Source organism: Jaculus jaculus, chromosome 1 (assembly GCF_020740685.1).
Source record: "Jaculus jaculus isolate mJacJac1 chromosome 1, mJacJac1.mat.Y.cur, whole genome shotgun sequence".
NCBI lineage: Eukaryota > Metazoa > Chordata > Mammalia > Rodentia > Dipodidae > Jaculus > Jaculus jaculus.
In genome coordinates this window covers 315,414,618-315,437,194 of record NC_059102.1, presented here as the reverse complement: position 1 = coordinate 315,437,194, position 22,577 = coordinate 315,414,618, and the positions used below count along the sequence as shown (strand labels likewise).

General features: G+C 47.4%; 1 protein-coding gene across 1 annotated transcript; it reads right to left on the bottom strand.

Annotated features, from left to right (window-relative positions):
- Nucleotides 1-908: 908 nt before the first annotated feature.
- LOC123455597 (SLAM family member 9-like) lies at nt 909-22,049 on the bottom strand. The gene is made up of 6 exons (XM_045136959.1): nt 21,936-22,049; nt 11,151-11,501; nt 7,332-7,604; nt 6,321-6,662; nt 5,969-6,235; nt 909-1,193 (listed from the first exon to the last, which is right to left on the bottom strand). The coding sequence occupies exons 1-6, from the start codon at nt 21,982-21,984 to the stop codon at nt 1,114-1,116; spliced, it is 1,362 nt and encodes a 453-aa protein (XP_044992894.1). The 5' UTR covers nt 21,985-22,049; the 3' UTR covers nt 909-1,113.
- Between the last annotated feature and the right edge of the window lie 528 nt (nt 22,050-22,577).

Here is a 22,577-nt window from a genome sequence, read left to right as displayed (position 1 = left end):
AAAATATGTACTAAAATACATTTTTATTAACATAGTCCTCATGCTAAACATTATCTCTAGACTTACTCACTCTATATATCTGCTAGTTTGTATTTTTTGTCCCACATCACCTCATTCCCACGCCCTCCCTCACCATCTCTCCGTAATCACTATTTTATTCTCCATCTCTGTGTTTGGCCTTTAAAGATTTTGAGTGAACAGTGATTTATGTATCAGGCAACCCCATACCACGGTGCTGCTGGGTTCCTTAGGAAGCATGAAGGGGGAAAAACATTCACACAATGTTAAATCATGGAAGCAAGACAAGGAAAACATCTGATTGATTAAAGTGGAAAGTCCCTCGTTAGAGTTTAATTGATGGCTTCTCATTAGTTAAGTTACTCTGAGTTGAATTCGCTCTGCTTTGAAGGAGCCCGCAACCCTGAAGCCAGCTCAGCCTAAATGGTCTCCTGGTTAACTTTTTAAAACGGGGCACTGATTATGAATAAGAGGAAAGAGCTGCTTAATAAGATGACTCAAAGCTGCTCCAAGGAGATGACATTTAGCATAAAGCTGGGCCCTCTAAGCCCAGGTATTTATTTTTATACATTTATTAGAGTCAAAGACAGAGGGAGGGAGGGAGAGAGGAAGAGGCACACCAGGACTTTCAGCCACTGCAAATGAACTCCAGATGCGTGCGCCCCTTGTGCATCTGGCTAAATGGCTCCTAGGGAACTGAACCTGGGTCCTTTGGCTTTGCAGCCAAATGCCTTTACTGCTAAGCCATCCTTCCAGCCCTAAACCCAGGTATTTAAACATAAACAAAAATTAATCATTTGTATACTAAACACTCAATGCTTTATTAATCTTTTGTTTCAAGCTATTAATTTTTCTTAAATGAATAAACTTTTCTTTCTAAACCTTTTGAAACACAAAAATAAACAGATGATTTTAAACATGTGAGCCATAGAAGTTTCTTGATAAGTTGCCCCAGTCAGAACGAATGTCCCTCTCTCTCACACACACACACCAAGTGGGACTGGCATCTGCTTGGCTCCCTGGGCAGAGTCCTTCATTTCTGCATCTCCAGAGTGACTGCTTATGTTCCTTGTCTTGTCTTCTCCAAGGTCAAGCTCAGCTCTGTGCAATCGTCAACACTCCCAAGATAAAAAGGAAAAGAAATTCTTTCCTCAGAGAACAGGGCTGGAAGGAGGCTGAAAAAAAAAAAAAAAAAAAAACAGTGACCATGGATTAGAGATTTGAGTAAAAGAAAATGAAAATGACAAGGGAATAGGGGAAAGATCTTCAAGGAAGAAAAAACAGAAGCGTGTGTTTGTTTGTTTAGAGAGAGTCCAGGGCCTCAGCCACTGCAATTGAACTCCAAATGTGTGCACCACCTAGTGGGCATGTGCAACCTTACACTTGCCTCACTTTTGTGTGTCTGGCTTACATGGGATCTGGAGAGTCTAACATGGGTCCTTAGGTTTCACAGGCAAGCGGCTTAACCGCTAAGCCATCTCTCCAGCCTGAAAAACCAGAGTTTTAGCCCACAACCCCATGGGAAATACCAGCGAACCCACTGAGGAGGGCCTGCTGTGGAGTGGGGCCAGGGAGGAGGGAAAAGATACTACCAACACATGATGTGTCCATACAAAGTATGTTCTTAATTTAAAAAAATAAAAAATGTAGAAACACGGGCTGGAGAGATGGCGTAGTGGTTAAGCGCTTGCCTGTGAAGCCTAAGGACCCGGGTTCAAGGCTCAATTCCCCAGGACCCACGTTTGTCAGATGCACAAGGGGGCGCACGCATCTGGAGTTCGTTTTCAGTGGCTGGAAGCCCTGGCGCACCCATTCTCTCTCTTCTCTCCCTGTCTGCCTCTTTCTCTCTCTGTCACTATCAAATAAATAAATAAAAATAAACAAAAAATATTTTTAAAAAAATGTAGAAACATTAAAAAAAAAAAACAGCTATGGGGGGCCAGAGGTTCCTTTAGGAAAAGGAAATCTGGGAACAACCCTGGAATACCCAGATCCCAAAGAAAGAAATGGGGGGTGTGATTGTCTGAGGCCAATTACCCTATCTTCTTGTACCCCATAACACCCACCACAGATTTCCACAAACACTAGTGTGTGTGTGTGTGTGTGTGTGTGTGTGTGTGTGTGTGTGTGCATGTTTGTGGAGGGGCAAGTCCACGTATGTGCATGTGGAAGCTAGAGATCAAGCTTGTGCCGAGGCCCAGCCTCAGCGGGGTTGTAGAACTCAAAGGGGAAGTGTGGAGTCGGCATTGTGAGGAAAGGACGTGGACCAGTGGTTCAGGTGACGTGTACTGGACGCAGAGCAAAACTCTGCTTCTTTCTTTATACATTACATTTTTTTGCAAGCAAGACATAGCAACTTATTCATGTGGCTTCTATTCTCTAAGAAATCTTGCACGATATTCCTCTTTTTTCTTGGTTTCCCCTGCTTCTGCTTAACTCAGGAAATTCTTGCCCCATAGACATTCTGATAACATCTTAAATAAGAAAGTCAATTATTGCAAGCTGGTTAATGTCTTATTCAGGCTCATGGAAACTAGCCAAGAGCCCTGGCAAGTAGCTCTTGCGGCTATAAAATGATAGACATTTTTGACCTCAGAAAGGGCAGTGTTAGTCACTCTCTACATAATATTACCTTGTGGCCAGAATAACAGTGCGTTTCTCTATTTCTAATCCAGTACTGATTTAATTGTCTCCCCATGTCCCTTCTTTGTTGCTCCATTTTACAGTTTGGTCCTGACCTCAAGTGTCTCCATAAAAGGAAGATTTTGATATTTAACTCTTTTCCATCTTTCCAGATCCTTACTTCATTAATGTATGTCCCTGTATGTGATAAAGGTTGATTTATCCAACAGTGCTTTGCATTGATATCTTTCCTTTAGGAGCCTAACCTGACTCTATTGTTAATTCTGAAAGTTACATATTTTGTTTTACTTCCTTGCATGGGCCCAAACAGATTATTTGAAAGATGTTTGCTTTTGCTCCCTAGCAGTTCAGGCTCCTTTTCTAGTAAGTCATCTGTAGGTTCAGGAAATGTGTCCATTAATTCCTATGATCATGAGTAATGTTTCTTGGGAACAATTGGTAAGGCATGTGACATAGCATTGCGAGGAACATGTCTCATTAGGTGAAATACACATTTGTGGTGTCGAGAAACTTTGTTCAGTCAAACTAGTTGTAGTTTTATGATCCATAATCTGTTTACCTGTTTAAACATTATAACCTCAGAAATTTCTGCAGGAACATTCTTTTCCTATTTAATCATTGGTGACTATAAAGCTACATATGAATTGGATTCCCCTACTACTACTGAGAAGGGGAAAATGAAAGCAAAAATAAGCAGTAATAAACTTATAATAATTGCAAAAATTCCAAGGAAAAGATAGCAATAGCTCAAACTATCAGACAACAGGCACTCCAGGAAGTCTCTGAAAGACTTCTTGGCCCTGCCAAAGAATGTCCCCAGCACCACAGCCCTGCCCATCAGTGTCACACTCCAGAGCTGACGTTGCTGCCGTTTGGCCATAGCCAACCTTGGATGTGGCTCCTCAGAACCACCTTGTTTTTTTTATTTTTTCCTCTTCTTCTTCTCCTCCTCATCCTCTTTTTTCTTCTTCTTCTTCTTCTTCTTCTTCTTCTTCTTCTTCTTCTTCTTCTTCTTCTTCTTCTCCTTCTCCTTCTCCTTCTCCTTCTCCTTCTCCTTCTCCTTCTCCTTCTCCTTCTCCTTCTCCTTCTCCTTCTCCTTCTCCTTCTCCTTCTCCTTCTCCTTCTCCTTCTCCTTCTCCTTCTCCTTCTTCTTCTTCTTCTTCTTTTGAGGTAGGGTCTCACTCTAGCCCAGGCTGACCTGGAATTCACTATGTAGCCTCAAGGTGGCCTCACACTCATGGCGATCCTCCTACCTCTGCCTCCCCACTGAGTGCTGGGATTAAAGGCGTGCGCCACCACGCCCAAGAGGACCACCTTGTTTTTTGAGAAAGGGTCTCTCACTGGCCCGGAACTTGCTGCTTTGGCTAGGCTGGTTCACCAGTAAGCCCCAGGGATCTGCCATCTCCATTTCCCAGCACGGTCAAGAAACTAGTTGGGTTCGGCTGTAATGACTGTGAGTGAGTTCCCTGAGGGCTGGGAGTTTATTCACACCTACTCTTCACTGTTTCTTCAATGGGTAAAACAGCACGGGGCGCATAAAAGATGCGTAGTGCATATGTTTGTTCAAATGAGTAAAAGGTTTTAAAATGCTTGTGCCTTACATCATGGGCAGGTATCATGAGGGTTTTTTTTTTTTTTAATTTTTGTTGATTTATGTCAGCGCTGAACTACAAAACTAAGGCCATGCACATGCAAAGCAGTCTGTCATAGAGCTACATAACCAACCTTAATATTCTTTTTACATTTTCCATGACTTTTTATTTTTGTCATTATTATTTTGATTGATGAAATTGTATATATGTAAGGGGTACAATTGATGAGATATTAAAACCTTTTATCAACAATTATCATATAGTACATATGCATTTTGGTCATAATCCCCTCTCATGATTTTCTTTTGTCTTTCCTGCTCAAGATTTTTTGTTGTTGTTGTTGTTTTGTTTTTCGAGGTAGGGTCTCATTCTAGCCCAGGCTGACCTGGAATTCAGTATGGAGTCTCAGGGTGGCCTCGAACTCATGACGATCCTCCTACCTCTGACTCCCGAGTGCTGGGATTAAAGGCGTGCACCACCACGCCCGGCTCAAGATATTTTGATATTTGTATGCAACGTGTTATTATTAAGTCAAGTTAATTCCTCACCTTGCTTACCTATCATTTTTATAGTGAAACATTTGAGATTTACTCTCTTAGTGATTTTTAAATATATATCAAGCATGTGCATGTGTGTTGCTGGAAAGTGAATTAGGAGTCCCACCCTTACTAAGCAAATAAGCCACAAACCCATCCCCTAAACACATTGTTATTGGCTATGTGCCCAGTAGATCTCAAAACCTATTCCTCTTTCCAGCTGAAGCTTTGCAACCTTTGATCAGCAGCTCCCACCCCCTGCAGCATCACATGGTGCAATAGTAAAGAGTATCGCAAACTTCCCTTGGCCCGCAGCTTAACCTCTGCCGGTAAAATCAGTAAGAAGTCAGAGGACAGAGTAGCAGCCAGTGGCTCAAACTACAAAAACAAATATGAAAAATGATTAGGGCAGGTAAGGATGGGACCCTGCAAGATAGTTTTCTGCCATGGCCTGTGACTGAGTTGAATGAAGCCAAGGGAGGCCACACTTGCCAACAGAGGAGCTCGGCCTTGGGTTCCTCCAAAGCAGCTGTAGATAGAGAGGGGCCGAGCCACCTTTAAGAATATAGCCAAGGAGGACTGGAGAGATGGCGTAGCAGTTAAGCGCTTGCCTGTGAAGCCTAAGGACCCCAGTTCGAGGCTCGGTTCCCCAGGTCCCACGTTAGCCAGATGCACAAGGGGGCGCACGCGTCTGGAGTTCGTTTGCAGAGGCTGGAAGCCCTGGCACGCCCATTCTCTCTCTCTCTGCCTCTATCTGTCTTTCTCTCTGTGTCTGTCGCTCTCAAATAAATAAATAAAAAATTTAAAAAAAAAAAAAAAGAATATAGCCAAGGAGGGCTAGGTTCCCTGCTGGGAAGGGAGTGTCCTGTAGGACTGGGTGGGCATGGAGAATCACCTTTCCTCGTGGAGTGCCTGAAATGAGCAGAAACCCAACTGAGTTCACAGTGGCGGAGGCATACAGGACCCAAGGGTGAGGGAGAAGCCGGACAAAGCTAGGCCCGGGGATGGTGACTCCACGGCCCTCAGCTCCTGCTACCTGGGAACTCTGTGATGCCCACCAATGCCCCTCCCCTCATTCTCTTCCCCCACTACTAGATCCAGGAGCAAGTCAAGCAGAGATGCTGAGAACCAGGACCAAGGCTTCTCGGGAAGAAGAGTGTCACGGAAGGAAGGCATTACCTGAGCAGAGGGGTCTGATGGAGATGGAGCTGGAGTTCTCACTGACAGGGTTGTTGACCACGCAGTGGTAGCTGTCCTTGTCTCCAGGTCTCCAAGAGGTGCTGAGAGTGGTTCCACCATGGGACACAACGGAGCCCGGGCCGCGGGGATCCCAGCTGTACTGAGCATCCTCTCCGGCCCCCTCCAGGGAGCAGAGCAAGGTGAGGAAGCAAGTGCTGCTCCTCACGATCTGGGAGCTGGCGGTGATGTTGGGCTTCTTCAGCCTCTCTGTGCCGAGAAGAGAAGACCCAAGATGTGAGGAAGCTCTAGAGAGGGAGAGGAAAGATGAGAGATCAAATGTGGTCTTCCTCACCATAGACACGCAGGGTAAAGTCCTTAGTGATGTTGGCAGGGGAATTTCGAAGGGCTATCCAGGCTCTATAGGGGCCCGAGTCCTGCAGCCCCAAGGAGCTGATCTGAAGTGAATAGCCGTGGTGGAGAGAGCTCAGTCGGCCACTGTAGGGTCCCTTCATCTCGGAAACCAGGACTGGTTGCTTTCCTGGGCCTGGTTGCAAAACAGCAACAAGCCCTTTGGAGCTCCAAGTAACGCTTTCCACATCCTTCTCTGCTGAGACCTCCAGGGGAAGAATGGCCAACTCCCCAAGGGCTCCGATCACAGTCTCCCCATCTGTGTCCTCTCGTAGGGTGCCTGATCCTTTAGACAGAACAAGGAAAACAGAACCTCAGAAACGGTCTTTTTCTACCCACGTGGGGCATCCATAGGTCCCATCAAGCCCAAGTGCCTCCCACCTCTCCATCAACTCCCCTGGGTCTTCTCCTTATCCTCCCATAGCCCACCCGTTCCTGGCACACCTTGCTCTTTCCCAGGGGTGTTTCTCCCCTCCCTGGGGCCTATGGGGGACCAGGACTCTTTCTCTACTTTCTCTGTCCACTCCAGAGAAGCTGCTGCAGGCCGAGTGCTTGGGTTCCTGGTAACCAGGGACTGTGGAATCAGAGTAATTGGAAAGCTAATTGGAAGGAATAAAGCTAATCTTTGCACAGGCTAAGCCTGGGGATGTGGAAAACTATGAGCCTTGGGTAGAGCTTCTTGAAGATGGGGATCTCAGAGCTTCTCCAAAGATGTCCTGATGAAATAAACCTAAACAAACAGCTCATGGTCTGATCTGATGCCATCTCATAATCTGTCTCATGCTCAGACTCCCCATAGCATTGACTCCCCGAATCTAAGTAAAAGCTGCGAGTACAGTCAGTTCAGGGGGCATTAGAGGGCTTCCCCCGGCCCTCTGTTTAAATCACATTTTGCCTGATGTGTGTTCATCTCACGTTTATCCAAACACCGCTGGGCGCCGTAAGAGCAAGATACCTGTGCAGAAGTGCGGCACTGAGATGAGGCGGGAGCTGCTGTTACTGACGGGATTCTTGACAGTACAGGTAAAGGCCTGAGGCTCGTCCCCAGGCTGCACAGCGACACTGAGGACGGACCCTCTATGGGACACCACAGTCCGGGGACCCAGGGGCATCCAGCTGTAGGTCACCATGCCTCCTCTGCTTTCCGCCACACACGTCAGGATGAAAACGCAGTGTCCGTTCTCCCCGGTCCTGGAGCTCAGTGTGACTCGGGGCTGGGTCAGTCTCTCTGTGAGAGAGAATGAAAATAAACTGAGAACTGAGAAAGCCCTCTGGGCCTCCACTCCACTAGACAGAAAGCACAGGTAATGTCACCCCAAGCTGCCTCACCCTGAGGACACATAAGGAGCCGCAGAGACCTGATCCGCCCACAGCTCTTCTAGAGCCTCGGACTTTACATGACCACGTTACTTAGTACCCAATTTGACTTCCAGAGTAACCCCATGGAGTAGGTAAAGGACGTGTCACGTCTATTTTATTTCAGGGACTCAGAATGCTCAAGTAGCTTACCCAAATTCTTAGCTGTTTAAATAGTGAATCCAAAACTCAAATGGATGTGACCCCATCCCTGTATTCTCCCCCTTCCCCAAAATAAAAGGAACACTACCACAGAACCATGTTGTAATTACACCTTGCCCCAGCAGGAGGCTCAGTAGCATACACTGGGCTTCAAGAGGATGAGCTCAGGCCTCTGAGGTGTCTCCTACTCTCTTGAACTCCCTGGACCTGCACCACATCTTTTCTTTCTCCGGGTGCATGCGTCCCATTCTCTTCTTCAGGTGCCCACATTACCATTACTTTCCAGAGCCAGGCATGTTTGGGGAGGCATTAGAAGTGAGTGCAGAGCCAGGCATGGTGGCACACACCTTTAAGCCCAGTTCTTGGCAGGTAGAGGTAGAAGGATTGCTTTGAGTTTGAGGCCAGCCTGGAACTACAGAGTGAGTTTCAGATCAGCCTAGGCTAGAGCAAGTGAGTGCAGTAAACAGATGGCTAACACGGGTCCAACACAATTGACAGCCTAGAGAAGGCCACCACTCTGCTACTCCACTTCAGCCCCTGGCCTAGCCCGGCAGCCCCAAGGACAGCCTACCAACATGCAGGAAGGACCATGCAGGCCAAGAGTGTGCCCGGGAAAAAGGCAGCCTGGACATGACTTTCTGCTACCTCATCTCAATGTGTCTTCTGTAGGGTGATGTTTGGGTTGGAAACTCTTCTGCTTTGACTTCTGCAGTCTCTCTTCTCCTCAACACCCTCACTAGTTTGGATGACATGCCAGCAACCCAGAGAACCACAGCACAGGCAATGCCTGAGTTCTAGTCCCAGCCCTGACACCTTCTAGCGCGGTGCCATGGGTGTCCTTTTTCTTGTCTGACCCTCAGGTTGTTGTTTTCTTTTTTGGAGGGGGGGGGAGAGGTTGAGGTAGGATCCCACTCTAGCTCCAGCTGAGCTGGAATTCACTATGGAGTCTCAAGGGGGCCTTGAACTCACAGCAATCCTCTTACCTCTGCCTCCCGAGTGCTGGGATAAAAGGCATGCGCCACCACGCCCGACTCAACTCAATTTATTTAATCTAGAAATAAAAGCCCAAAGGAAATGAAAAGCCTGGGCTGGAGTGATGGCTTAGCGGTTAAGGCGCTTGCCTGCAAAGCCAAAGGACCCAGGTCAGATTTTCCAGGACCCACATAACCCAGATGCACAAGGTGGCACGTGCGTCTGCAATTCGTTTGCAACAACTGAAGACCCTGATGCACTCGCGGGCTCTCTCTCTCCTTCCCTTCTTCCCTCCCTCTCTCGCCCCCCTCCCTCTTTCTTTCTACCTCAAATAAATAAATAAAAATAATTATAGAAGATGAGAAGCTTGTCTGCATCCCTCCCACCATTAGTCTCTGATATGTACTTCCCTGCCCATGGAGCCCTTTCAGGGAAATGGCTCTGCCAAGGCACTTTGGGGTCTTGCTCACCCCTCAGGAAAAGCTGGATCCAAGGTTAATTCTGAACAAAATCTTAGAAGAGCAGAGGACGAGAGGCTGTGAGCCGTGGCCTATAGACTAGCCCACCCTTGCCTTTCTCTTCCCTGGGAAGCTGGTCTGGGCTGGTGACCCACCTCAGCCCCCACAAAGAGCATGGCTGAAGACCGTTTAAAAAAGAGTCTCCTTGCAGTCTTGTAGTCTAGTCCAGCAAAATCCTCAGCATGGGGCATTCCGCCATTTGCATCACAGTCCCCTAGTCCCTTTGGCTTCAGTGTCACCTGTGCTGGTGTGGGGCAAGAACCCAGGGGTTTGGGACTTTTGGTACCTATTTCCTTGCTATAAGGGGTAAACTGGGTAAATCTGAAAGGATTGCTGTTGGTCGGGCAAGCCGGGTTGGCTGTCCCAGGGCTGAGTACTTCACCTCACACCTGCTGTTTCCTTTGTACTTTCCCCTGCTAAAATGGTTCTGTGAGGAATATAATAGCTTCCCCCTACCTCTGTTTAGAGCACTTATGCTCAGAGGTAGGTACTGTTCCTATTTTAGCAATGGGGAAGCTGAAAGCCCCAAGAGCAGAGTGTGGCAAAACCCAGTTCTTTGGGCCCTCAATTCCCATTCCCTACTGACGACTTCCTAGGAATCCTGCTTTGATGCATGCAAAGCAAGTCCTTGGGCCTTGACATTTTGTAGGAGATTCTCCCAAGTAACTCCCCAGTATAGATCTTACACAATAAACAAGTATTAATCTCATATTAGAACGAACACTGAGAGGGCTGTAAAGATGGCTCAGCAGTTTAAAGTCACCTGCTTGCAAAGCCTGCCACTCTAGGGTTCAATTTCCCAGTACCCACATAAAGCCAGATACACAAAGTGACGCATGTGTCTGGAATTCGTTTGCAGTGGGAAGAGGCCCCGGTGTGCCCAGATACTTTCTCTCTCAAGTAAGTAAAGGTATCTTTTTTTAATTTTTTATTTATTTATTTGAGAGTGACAGACACAGAGAGAAAGACAGATAGAGGGAGAGAGAGAGAATGGGCGCGCCAGGGCTTCCAGCCACTGCAAACGAACTCCAGACGTGTGCGCCCCCTTGTGCATCTGGCTAACATGGGACCTGGGGAACCGAGCCTCGAACCGGGGTCCTTAGGCTTCACAGGCAAGCGCTTAACCACTAAGCCATCTTTCCAGCCCGGTATTTTTTATAATAATAAAAAAAGCAAGGCATGGTAGTGCATGCCTTTTCAGTCCCAGCACTCAGAAGACAGAGGTAGGAGAATTGCTATGAGTTCAAGGCCTCCTTGAGACTACATAGTGAACTCAAGGTCAGCCTGGGCTATAATAAGACCTTACCTCCAATAATAATAATAATATTAGTAATAATGATAATAATAATAATAAACATTAAGGGCCCAAAAGATAGATGGTTCAGTCCATAAAGCACTCACACCACCTAAGTGGAAAGACCCAGGTTCAGATTCCCAGAAGCCACATAGAGCGGAGCACTGTAATGGGCATCTGTAACCTCAGTGTGCCTACGGGTGAGAAGGGATATAGAGACAAAAGAATCCCCCAGAAGCTCCTGGGCCAGCTAGCCTGGCAAATGGAGCAGTGAGTGAGAGACCCTGCTTCAAACAAGGTGGGAGGTGAAGACCAGCACATCTGTACACATACACACGCGCACACACACACACAAGATTATAGACAGACAGACAGACAGCCATGGAGAGAAAGGACACTGAAAATGTTACTAAATGGCTGTGACAATGACCAAGGACTGACACCGCCCCCATCCACCTGCCCTGACACTCACCCCAGACTTGCAGGTGGTACTTCTGGGTGTGGGTGATCAGAGAGTGCCGTAGGTTGATGTGGGCCCGGTAGGGTCCTGCATCCTCCAGGCTCAGGTTGCTGATCCTCAGAGAGTGGTAAGGGCCCACCACACTCACGCGACCCCGGTACTGAGTTTCCGCCTGGTACAAGGTGTCTGGCCCTCCAGTTTCTGTCACAGTGATGGAGGCAAATGCCCTGCGCTCCGAACGGGATGTCCAGGAGACACTTTCCACCTGCTGTCCAGACAACAACTTCACAGGCAGAATGACAGACTCCCCTAAGGTCCCAGTTACCACCAGCGGTGCCGCATCCTCTGTGGAAGGCTCCGGTCCTGCAAGCAGAGAATAGAAGCTTCAGGAAAGCTTGAGTAAACCAGAAGGTTTATGTTTTTAGCTGAGAAAGTCAAAGGAAGGATCACTGGCCTCATTTTAAAGATGAGAAAAGAGAGATCCAGAGAATGCAGGTGTCTTTCTCAAGACAGAACTTGACAGGAGCCAGGACCTCTCCTTCCCAGCAGAGGGCGCTCTTCAACCCAAACACCTGCAAATATCTACCCGAATGCTACCTAGGACTTGCAGGTTGTCAGGTATAAAGGAAATTTAGGAAATTCGTGAAACACCCCTAATGACCCATGCTGCTTGGCACTTGGGGACAACTGCTTAGGGCCAGACTCACTCAACCCAGCCCCATCCATAGCAGAGATTGCTACCTTACAGCATCCTGGGAGGAGGTTGTCCAGCCACTTCTAAAACCAAAAATACCAGCTCCTTGGAAGCCCAGCCAGGATTCCTGGGGTATTCCTGGCAGCTTGTTTTTGTGGAGTAGAAAAACAAGTGCTGGGTTGGAGGGATGGCTCAGCGGTTAAGGTGCTTGCCTGCAAAGCCTAAGGACTCTGGTTCAATTCCCCAGTGCCCATGTAAAGCCAGAGGCACAAGGTGATGCATGCGTCTGGAATTCCTTTACAAGTGGCTAGAGGCCCTAGCATGCTCATTTTCTCTCTTTCTCTTTCTCAAATAAATAAGAATAATTTAACAAAAAAATAAAGGAAACGTACAATGATTGTGATGGGGAGGTAATATGATAGAGAATGGAATTTCAAAAGAGAAAGTGTGGGGGGAGGGAGGGAATTAACATGGGATATTTTTTTATAACCATGGAAAATGCTAATAAAAATTTTAAAAAAAAAAGAAAAAGAAAAAAATAAAGGAAAGGGCTGGAGAGATTGCTTAGTGGTTAAGGCATTTACCTGAAAAGCCAAAAGACCCTGGTTCAATTCCCCAGGACCCACGCAACACAGATGCACAATGCACAAGGGGGCACATGCAACTGGAGTTGGTTTGCAGTGGCTGAAGGCCCTGGCATGCCCATTCTGTCTGTCTGTCTGTCTCTCTCTCTCTCTCTTTCTCTCTCTAATAAAAATAAAGAAAAACCAGTGCTATGTTGGCCAAACCATTTTAAGTCAGTCACTGGGATCCCAGCCTATACTGTACTTGAGAGTGTGTGTGAGTAAGTCCTGGTGAACTTGGCAGACTAGCCAAATTCAAATTCTTGCTCTAGCGCGTACTACCTGTGTAATGTTAAACCAGTTACTTAATCTCTCTGAGTCTCAGTTTCCCTGCCTTTGAAACAGGGAGCATCATCGAGGATGCTGTGAGGGTTGAATTAAATGAAGCAGAAAATAGTATTCACTAGGCTTTATTAGCACGTATTATAATTATATTACAATGAGTTATTATAATTCACTAGAAATCACCATCCTTAAAGGCTCTGTGTTTGTGTGTGTGTGTGTATGTGTGTGTGTGTGTGTGTTGAGGTGGGATTTTGCTCTAGCCCAGGCTGGCCTGGAATTCACTATGTAGTCTCAGGGTGGCCTTGAACTCATGGCGATCCTCCTACCTCTACCTCCCAAGTGCTAGGGTTAAAGGCATGCACCACCACGCCTGGCTTCTTAAATGTTCTTAACATCACTTGGACAACCTAGTGAATGAACCTTGTTTGACCCTCACGAAAACTATTCAGCATCATTGTAGAGATACTTGTGTTTTACTTTATTTTATTATTCATTTTGTTTTTTGTTTGTTTTGGAATAGTATTTCTTATAGCTCAAGCTGGCCTCAAATTCACCTTATAGTTGAGGATGATCTTGAACCCCTGGTCCTCCTGCTTCCACCTCTCAAGTGCTAGAATTACAGGCCATGGGCCTCTGTGCCAAGCTCGTAGAGACAGTTTTAAAGCCAGTCAGCAGAATGCAAGTGACTTTCCATCAGAGGATCCCTGGCCCTGACTGGGACCCTAGAGGCAGGAGGTTCCTTTCTGCCGTCCAGGAGGCAGACAGTCTAAAGCTGACTATGGTCTGCCACACAGTTATTTAGTGAAAAAAGGTCACATGGTGCTGGGAAGGGTCTGGGTCCTGTTTCCAGCGTAGAATCCAGCAGCGTTGACCACACCGCTGCAGCCAGGCAGTTGAGACACCTGCAGAAAGCTGAAGCAGGGTGCACTGTAACCGTTGTGGTTGTGAGAAGTCGGAAGTTGGTGGCTGTCTAGCGGTCACATACACCACATGCCAGGGAGCTCCGGCATCCATGCACTCACCATGGTATCCACCGGACACGCACTGTTCACTTCTTCCGTGGAGCTGTGCAGGCTGCACCTGGAGCAACCTGGTAGGCCATCAGTGTTGACACCAGAGCGACCTTCCTCTCTGCACACTGGCCCCTGTCTGAAATTCAGCCTGTAGGAGCCCCTGAGTCAGCAGCTATGTGTGCCCTGTACCCCTAGTACAGTAATGGTGACCTCAGTTCAGGTCCTGCTTGCTTGTGGCAACCTGCTTCCAGCAGTGCGCTCCTGAGCCAGCCAGGTGTTTCCCAGGTTTCTGAGATTCATTGTCTTGTTTAACTTTAAGCATCTACTTCATTGTGCCTCATGCCAGGAGCCATGTCAGGAGTCTTTCTTTAGAGTCACAAGTTCCCTGAAGCCAGGAGAAGATGGAGGGAATTGACTGTCTGCGTAGTAAGGTAAAGTCAAGCTGTCTGGGCTGGCCTCATCATTAGGTGTATGTGGAGGGTGTCAGTCTTCCTACTGAGAATCCTAGGTTTCTGGGTTTAAGAAAAGGAAACATGGGCTGGAGACATGGCTTAGCAGTTAAGGCTTTCTGAGATTTCCCCCACTGCTGCTGGATTCCCACAGTTGGGGTGTGGGGACCTTGTTTCAAGACCATCAACTACGTGGCAGCACAGTATGTCAGATAATCTCTTGTCCTAACATCTCTAAAATTGGCGTAATATGACCTACCTTGTCCATATTAAAACATTGTTGGGCTGGAGATATGGCTACGTGGTAAAGGCACTTGCCTGAAAAGCCAAAGGACCCAGGTTCAATTCCCCAGGACCCATGTAAGACAGATGCACAAGGTGAAGTGTGTGTCTGGAGTTCATGTACAGCAGCTGGAGACTCTGGTGTGCCTATTCATTCTCTCTCTCTCTCAAATAAATTATATATATATATATATATATATATATATATATATATATATATAAAATTTTTAAGATTGTCATAGGGATTAAACTTTTAAAAATCTTGGTGGACTTTTTTTATAAACTGCTAAGCTTTAAACACATCAAAGCAATTCATCCGAAGGTTAAGGCAACATCTAGTACTGATAATGGGGATAGCCTTGAAGGCCAGTGACATTCTAGTTTTCCCCTGAAGGATAAAAGTTTAAACTTCATAAGATTGCTGGTCATGGTGGCACATGCCTTAAATCCCAGCACTCAAGAGGCAAAGGTAGGATGATCACTGTGAGTCGAGGCCAGCCTGAGACTACGTAGTGAGTTCCATGACAGCCTGAGCTAGAGGGAGACTCTACCTGGGGCACGTGTGATGGGTGGGGATATTCATGAGACCAAGAACAGAAGCCAGCCCCTCACCATAGGTTTCTCAAGACCCCACTTATCCTAACCACTAGTGCTCAAGCCGTCTCCTGCCACCTCTCAGATGCTTGGGAGTGAGCAGTGAGAATCCAGGGCTCCAGAAACTGCCCGACCAAGTGTCTTGAGGCCAGCTGCCAGACACAGGCGGGGCCCTGGGTTAAAGCAAGCTTAAGCTGTCTGACATGACTAAGGCCCCAGGCTATGGAGTGGTCACAGAAGCCTGAACCACTGGACACATCTCAAGGGCCAGACCAGCTGGGGAGCTCCTCCCCCCCCCCATTTTCAAGGGTTGCAGTGAACCTGGACCCCCAGACAAAATCTTGGGCCCTGAGATTGGCAAGAAGTAGAGCCACTCCCTCTCCAAACTCATGATACCTGGATGTTCCAATAAGACTTAGGTTTCACTCATAGCCCTGTGACCTTTGGCCAGTTGCCTAGAAAACTCCTTATCAGCCATCAGCCTTCACACAGCCCATCCCCCTGAGACCCTCTTCCCACCACTGTGTAGATCACCTGACTCCCTGCATGCTGCAATGAACATCCCTAACCAGCCGCTAGCAACCTTTGAGCCCACCAATCCCCTTAGGACCCTCTTCCCACTTTCTCTCAACTGCTTATAAAAACTCAGTCCCCTGATGAATAACTCAAGCTACTCTTTGAACCTGTCTCCTGGATGAACTTCTTCCTGTCACACTCACAACCACTCAAGACCCTGCTCTGCAAGTTGCCTGAACGTCTCTGGGGAACTGCAGCCCCAAAGATCCAGGGCCCCATAGATGGCACCCAAACAGTGACCCTCTGTGACATACCAGGGTAAGTGAGTATTCCCCCAGAGGGACAATCTGGGCCATATCGGCATCCTGTGGCCTTGCCTTCATGTTTTGAGGGCTGGTGGGCTTCTCTTTTTCCTCCTTTACTTTCAATTCACGCCATTGTGGGGGACCAGACACAAGGAACTGGCAACTGATGTCTATTGGCCAAGGCCACTCTTCAGCAATGACTGAAAGTCAGCTGTCCTCTGCCTGGACCCCAGCAGCCCATTGGCATTGGCAAAGAACTTCCATCTATTTCTCTCCAACACAAAAAGCTGGTAATGCATCAACCTCTTAAAAGCCTGTAGGGCAGGGCTGGAGAGATTGCTTAGTGGTTAAGCACTTGCCTGTGAAGCCTAAGGACCCTGGTTCAAGGCTCCATTCCCCAGGACCGACGTTAGCCAGATGCACAAGGGGGTGCATGCATCTAGAGTTCGTTTGCAGTGGCTGGAGGCCCTGGCATGCCCATTCTCTCTCTGCCTCTTTATCTCTCTGTTGTCTGTTGCTCTCAAATAAATAAATAAAAATAAAAACAAAAACAAAAACAATTTTAAAGCCTGTAGGGCAGATTGCTGGTCTCTTTAACTTGTGGACAGGCTTGTGTCTGGACCACTATATGCCAAGAGCATTAAGCATTAAATGTGGCATTAAGGCCGCATTTAGATCAAGGCTTTAATATTTGTCATTATATGGATGACATCCTAGTATGGAAAGACTCTTCTACCTCAGCAGCGGAGCTAAGTGATTAATACCTTTCCTCACTGATGCAGGCTTCAAAATTGCCCCAAATAAAGTTCAACTTATCCCACCCATAACTTTCCTGGGGACAGAACTCTCCCTCACCTCTGCCCAACCCCTTAAACCCACAGTCTCCTTTCCCCAGAAGCTCACATTGTCCTAACTTCAGAGCCTTCTGGGGGACCTCAATTGACTCCCACCATGGCTTCCTATCCCCACCAGTGATTTACAACCCTTATTTGGTATGTTAAAAGGTGACAAAGACCCATCCTCACCCCCCACTGTCTCCTAAACCCAGGGGCAAAACAGTCATTAACCAAGATTAATAACATATTTTATTAATATTAATAACATATTTTCTGATATGGCACTTGCCCACTACTCACCAGACAAGGCAGTTCAGCTTGTGATATTTAACTCTTCACCAGTTGTCATGGGAGCACTATACCAACCCCAAGGAGTCCTGGAAAAGCTCCACACGTCCATTGACGGTGTCCCACGTATATTAACAGAAATTGATGCCCTTGCAGCCATGATCAAAACCGGGCGAGATCAGGCTCTCCAAGCCTTGGACAAAGAACCTAACACGATCATAACCCACCTTTCTCTCGCTGATATACAATGGCTATTTAGGAACCACTCCCGATTTGCAATCTGCCTAATAGGCTTTCCCAGTCAAACTGACAACTACCCTAATGAAAAATGAGCTCCTCCAATACCCCTTCTAAAATGGCTCCCAACCCGCCTCTTTTCCAACAACAAAAATGTCTCCTGAGCCCCTCCCTCCATTTTTACAGATGGTGGGGGGGAGCAGCTGTTGTTCTTTACCACCCAGGGGATTAACCTCCCACCATCATGTGTAAGGAACTTCCTGACAGATCCCACAATATAAGGAACTGTATGCATCTATCTGGCACTCCTAGAGGAAGGCCCCTTCATCTCTTTTCAGAGAGCATCTGTGCTGTTAACTTACTCCCCTGGCTTGCTTCTCACATATCTGACTACATGAAAACCCTCTTTCACCCCTGCTGATAAGTCTCCAACCTCTAGGAGCTGGAAGGATGGCTTAGCAGTTAAGGTGCTTGCCTGCAAAGCCAAAGGATCCAGGTTCAATTCCCCAGGACCCACATAAGCCAGATACACAAGGTGGCACATGGGTCTGGAATTCATTTGCAGAGGATGGAGGCCCTGGTGTGCCCAATCTCTCTCTCTCTCTGTATCTCTCTGTGTCTGTCTCTTTTTCTCTGTCAAAAAAAAAAAAAAGTCCCCAACCTCATTTTCAAAAGAAGTCCCCCATTTGTGCAACACATAAGATCTCACAGCCCCTTACCTGGCCCCCTCACTGAGGGAAACACATTAGCAGACCAGGCGGCCTCCTATGGAGACCCAACAGACATCTTCCTGGCTACCCTTGAGGAAGCAAAAAAAAAAAAAAAATTTCATGCTGACACCCACATAAACCTTAAGGGATTACAATCATGCTTCCCTCTGATTCCCAAAAATCATCTCCAACGTATACTGAAACCATGCCAGTCCTGTGCCTCACTAATAATAACACCTGCCCTTCAGACAATGGGCACTAACCCCCGAAGCCTCAAGGCCAATACCCTTTGGCAGACTGACGTCACTCATACTCCCCAAGTCAATCATCAGAAATGTGTCTTTGTGACAGTGGATACTTACTCCCATCATATATGGGTCACAGCACAAACAGGAGAGAACTCAAAGAAAGTTATACATCATAGGCTCGCTACCTTTGCCATCATAGGTGTCCCCCATCAAATAAACACTGATATGGCCCAGCTTTTGTCAGTTCCTCATTCAAAGCCTTTTGCATGCAATGGAAGATTACCCATGATAACGGGAATCCCACATAACCCACAAGGCCAAGGTATAGTAGAAAGAACACACCAAACCTTAAAAACCCAACTTAAAAAACAATAGCCCAGGGCTGGAGAGATGGCTTAGTGGTTAAGCGCTTTCCTGTGAAGCCTAAGGACCCTGATTTGAGGCTCAATTCCCCAGGACCCATGGTAGCCAGATGCACAAGGGGGTGCCTACATCTGGAGTTTGTTTGCAGTGGCTGGAGGCCCTGGTGTGCCCATTTTCTCTCTCCCTGCCTCTTTCTCTATGTCTGTCTGTCACTCTCAAATAAATAAATACATACATAATAAGCAAAAAAAAAAAAAAATTTAAGCCCAATACCTATCCACCCAACCTTCAGTTAGCCATGGCCCTGACTACTTTAAACATTTCCAATATATACAAAAACTCCCAATACCCCCATCACCCTCCACTGGCACACACCAGAGACCGCCCCTCCCGTTCTGCTGCGATGGTGAGATCCCTTAGGTGGGATATGGAAGGATGAGATGCCTCCTCACCACGGGAAGGGGATTTGATCTGACTTCCCACAGGACCAGCCCAGGCCCGTGTGGGTTCCAGCTCGAAATGTCTGATTCCATCCACTGACCAAAGTGATGGCCTGCCTGACGTTGACAGATCAGAGATGGAAGAAAAGGAGGAAGCACCACCCCCGCCAGCACCACCTGAAATAGGGGCCCCCCGGAGGGATATCCATGACTTCATGGGCACAGCCAAAGCCATATGCCCGCCACAGGCCTCCCGCTCTGCCATTTTGTTGGTGGCTTCAACAATCTTACATTCCAATGCAAATGTCTCTCTCGCTGCCTCTTTTGTCACCTCCCACCCCCAGTGGAGGATAGCACTTTGCAGCCCTAGAGTCCTATCAAGGGGTCAATAAAATCACTGGCACAGGATACTGCCTCACTAAAGGCTGCCAAGACACTGTCACCTTCCGTGTCTATCCCAAGTCTATGGTTTGTGTGGACAGCATAGCCCGCTTCGCCTGTCACCAAACTAACAGAGTGTCTTAAAGACCAGAACTATTACGGAGGATGCCGATACGATTACTGTGTCATTGACAGCTTTAGGCATCCTGACGCTGTCTTCAAAGCCTCCTGGAAAACTAGAGAATGTGCACTCTCCATACGAGACCCCTGGAATGAACGCTGGGGGATGGGGTGATAGGAAACTCGATGCTAGTATCTACCACTCATCTCCCCCTGGGACTCTTCGTATTTCCAGACAGTACACCCCTGCTTCCCGCCCGGTGCAAACTAACTGTCATACTCTCTCACAGGAACAAGTCACAGAAAAAATACCAGCCCCTGTAACATGGACACAATATGTCCACTATGTGGCCAAGCCTCTCCCCTTCACTACCCGTCCTTGTGCTTCTAACGGCTTCTTTCGTGCATCTCCTCCCTTCCCTGCTAACCGCAGTTCCTATTAAAGCCACCCTTAATACCCTACATCGATAACAAGCTACTCCCAACCCTGCCTTACTGATATTCCCCTCTTTGATTCTGGCCATGGTGTGCCTCTGCCTGTCCAGCTCTAGGCCGACCAGAGCTGAATGCCTCCTCGACATTTCCATAACAAGGACCACTTGTGTCAAGACACCCACTCTCCTTTGGTGTGAAGGGCTAACCACCCCATGCATAATTGTTTCCTCTCCCTCCTCTTCCTGAGTCTAGATGATTCCACGGGTGTATCTCTGCAAGGAAGAGGAAGCGGCCTATCAGCTCCGTCCACACCAACCAAGCGAGATGTTCATCCCTCTGCTGGTGGCCTCGGCCTGCGCTGTCCCTGGGGGCCTCCGGTGCTGCAGGAGCTGCTCTTGTCCAAACCAACCACCTCGCAGGGGGCTTCCAAAGTAAGCTTGACCAGGCCATAATATCCACTATCACTGCCTCATATGTCTCCAGAGACCACTGAACTCTCTCACTGGTGTGGTACTTCAGAACCGTAGGGCCTCAGACCTCATTAGTGCTGAGCATGGGGGGACATGTAAGGTCTTGGGAGAAGAATGCTGTTTTTTTGTTAATGAATCAAATGTTATTGAACAATATGTTAAAACTCTCAAAAAAAAACTCCACAAGGAGCTGCTTGACTGCCACAAGCCTGAGAACCGCACCACCTGGTTCTTTAACCCTTTAGTCACTTGGCTTCTCCCCCTCCTTAGCCCCCCCTTGCTGTAGGAACCCTATTACTTGTAGCCCCTGCCTCATCAAATTTCTCAGACAACAGATAACTGATATTGCTGAGGTCGCTGCTAATCAGGTCCTCGTGCACCATCGGGCTCTATCTGAACCTGTGGTAGGTATAAAGATCTCTCTCAAGATGATGACAGCTCCCCATTGTGAAAACAAGGGGGGCTGACACAGGCGGGCCCTGGGTTAAAGCAAGCTTAAGTTCTCTGACAGGACTAAGGCCCCCAGGCTCCGGAGAGGTCACAGCAGCCCGAACCGCTGCATGCATCTCGGGGACCAGACCAGCAGGGGAGCTCCTCCCCCCATTTTCAGGGGTTGTACCGAGCCAGGCTCATGGACCCCCCCAGACAAAATCTTGGGCCCCGAGTTTGGCAGGAAGTAGAGCCACTCCTTCTCCAAGCCTGGGATACCTGGACATTCAGATAAGACTTAGGCTTTACTCAAAGCCCTGTGATCTCTGGCCAGTTGCCTAGGAAACTCCTTATCAGCCAGCAGCCTTCACACAGCCCATCCCCCTGCGACCCTCTTCCCACCACTGTGTAGATCACCTGACTCCCTACATGCTGCAATGAACATCCCTAACCAGCCGCTAGCAACCTTTGAGCCCACCAATCCCCTTAGGACCCTCTTCCCACTTTCTCTCAACTGCTTATAAAAACTCAGTCCCCTGATGAATAACTCAAGCTACTCTCTGAACCTGTCTCCTGGATGAACTTCTTCCTGTCACACTCACAACCACTCAAGACCCTGCTCTGCAAGTTGCCTGAACGTCTCTGGGGAACTGCAGCCCTGAAGATCCAGGGCCCCACATCCAGCTTCTGAAGTTATTAATAGAATATAGAAGTCACTCTCTGGGGCTGGAAGGAGAAAGGGAAAAGAGAAAGGACCAGATAGTGGACACAAAGCCCTATGGGTTCTTGAAAATATGCCTGAAATGGCAAGATACACAAGAGGTGAATCCTAGACATGCCTGTGGCTAACCCTGGCCCATGCCCCTCATTCATCCTCTCTGGAAATGCCCAGGCTCCTTGTGTTCTACCAGGAAAAGAGATGAGAGCGTGACAAGGACACAGTCTGCGGTTCATGATGTGAGATTATAGCACCTGCGTGTGGGCAACACATACACCCCAAAGAGGCAGCCCCTTCACAGAAAATGGTCCATTGTTAGACCGAAGATTGAGTGTAAGAGGCAGAAGAAGGGTGTACTTACCCATGAGAAGACCAAGGAGGAGCAAGGACCATGCTAGAAAATGGCCCATGATATCCACTGCAGACTGGCCTGCCTCACAGAGTAGCTGAAATGTGCATATGTCAGCCTATAGACATTTCCTGTTTTAGGATTGCCACTTGAATCACATGTAGGTTTTGAGTTGCAAGATACAAAAATGAGGGAACATGAAATAAGGAAGGATGGAAGCCACAAGACTCAGCAATGTAAAAGAAAATTTCATTAGATTTAAAAAAAAAAAAGAAATCCAGCCATGCATGGTGGTGCACGCCATTAATCCCAGCACTCAGGAGGCAGAGGTATGAAGATCACCATGAGTTTGAGGCCAGCCAGAGACTACATGGTGAATTCCAGGTCAGCCTGAACTATAGTGAGACCCTCGAGTCTCACTAAAAACCAAAAAATAAAAATAAAAATAATATTTTTAAATTTTTTTAAATCCCAAAATAATTTTACTTAATCTTTAAATGTTGATATAGTTATATCCTTTAAACAATGTAACTTAAAAAGTCACAAAATCCAATAGGTACAGCTACTGATAAGGAACTTAGATATCTCTTAATGCCCACACTGGATTCTACCTCTCTTAGTATGTGCTTTTCTTTCTCAATAAATGACAAGCAA

Excerpts from the sequence above, each read along its gene's own strand:
- LOC123455597 (XM_045136959.1), bottom strand. The coding sequence starts at position 21,984 with ATGGGCCATTTTCTAGCATGGTCCTTGCTCCTCCTTGGTCTTCTCATG. Across the intron at positions 7,605-11,150 it reads GTACCACCTGCAAGTCTGGG|AGAGACTGACCCAGCCCCGA; the intron begins GTGAGTGTCAGG and ends TCTCTCTCACAG. Across the intron at positions 6,663-7,331 it reads AGTGCCGCACTTCTGCACAG|GATCAGGCACCCTACGAGAG; the intron begins GTATCTTGCTCT and ends TTCTGTCTAAAG.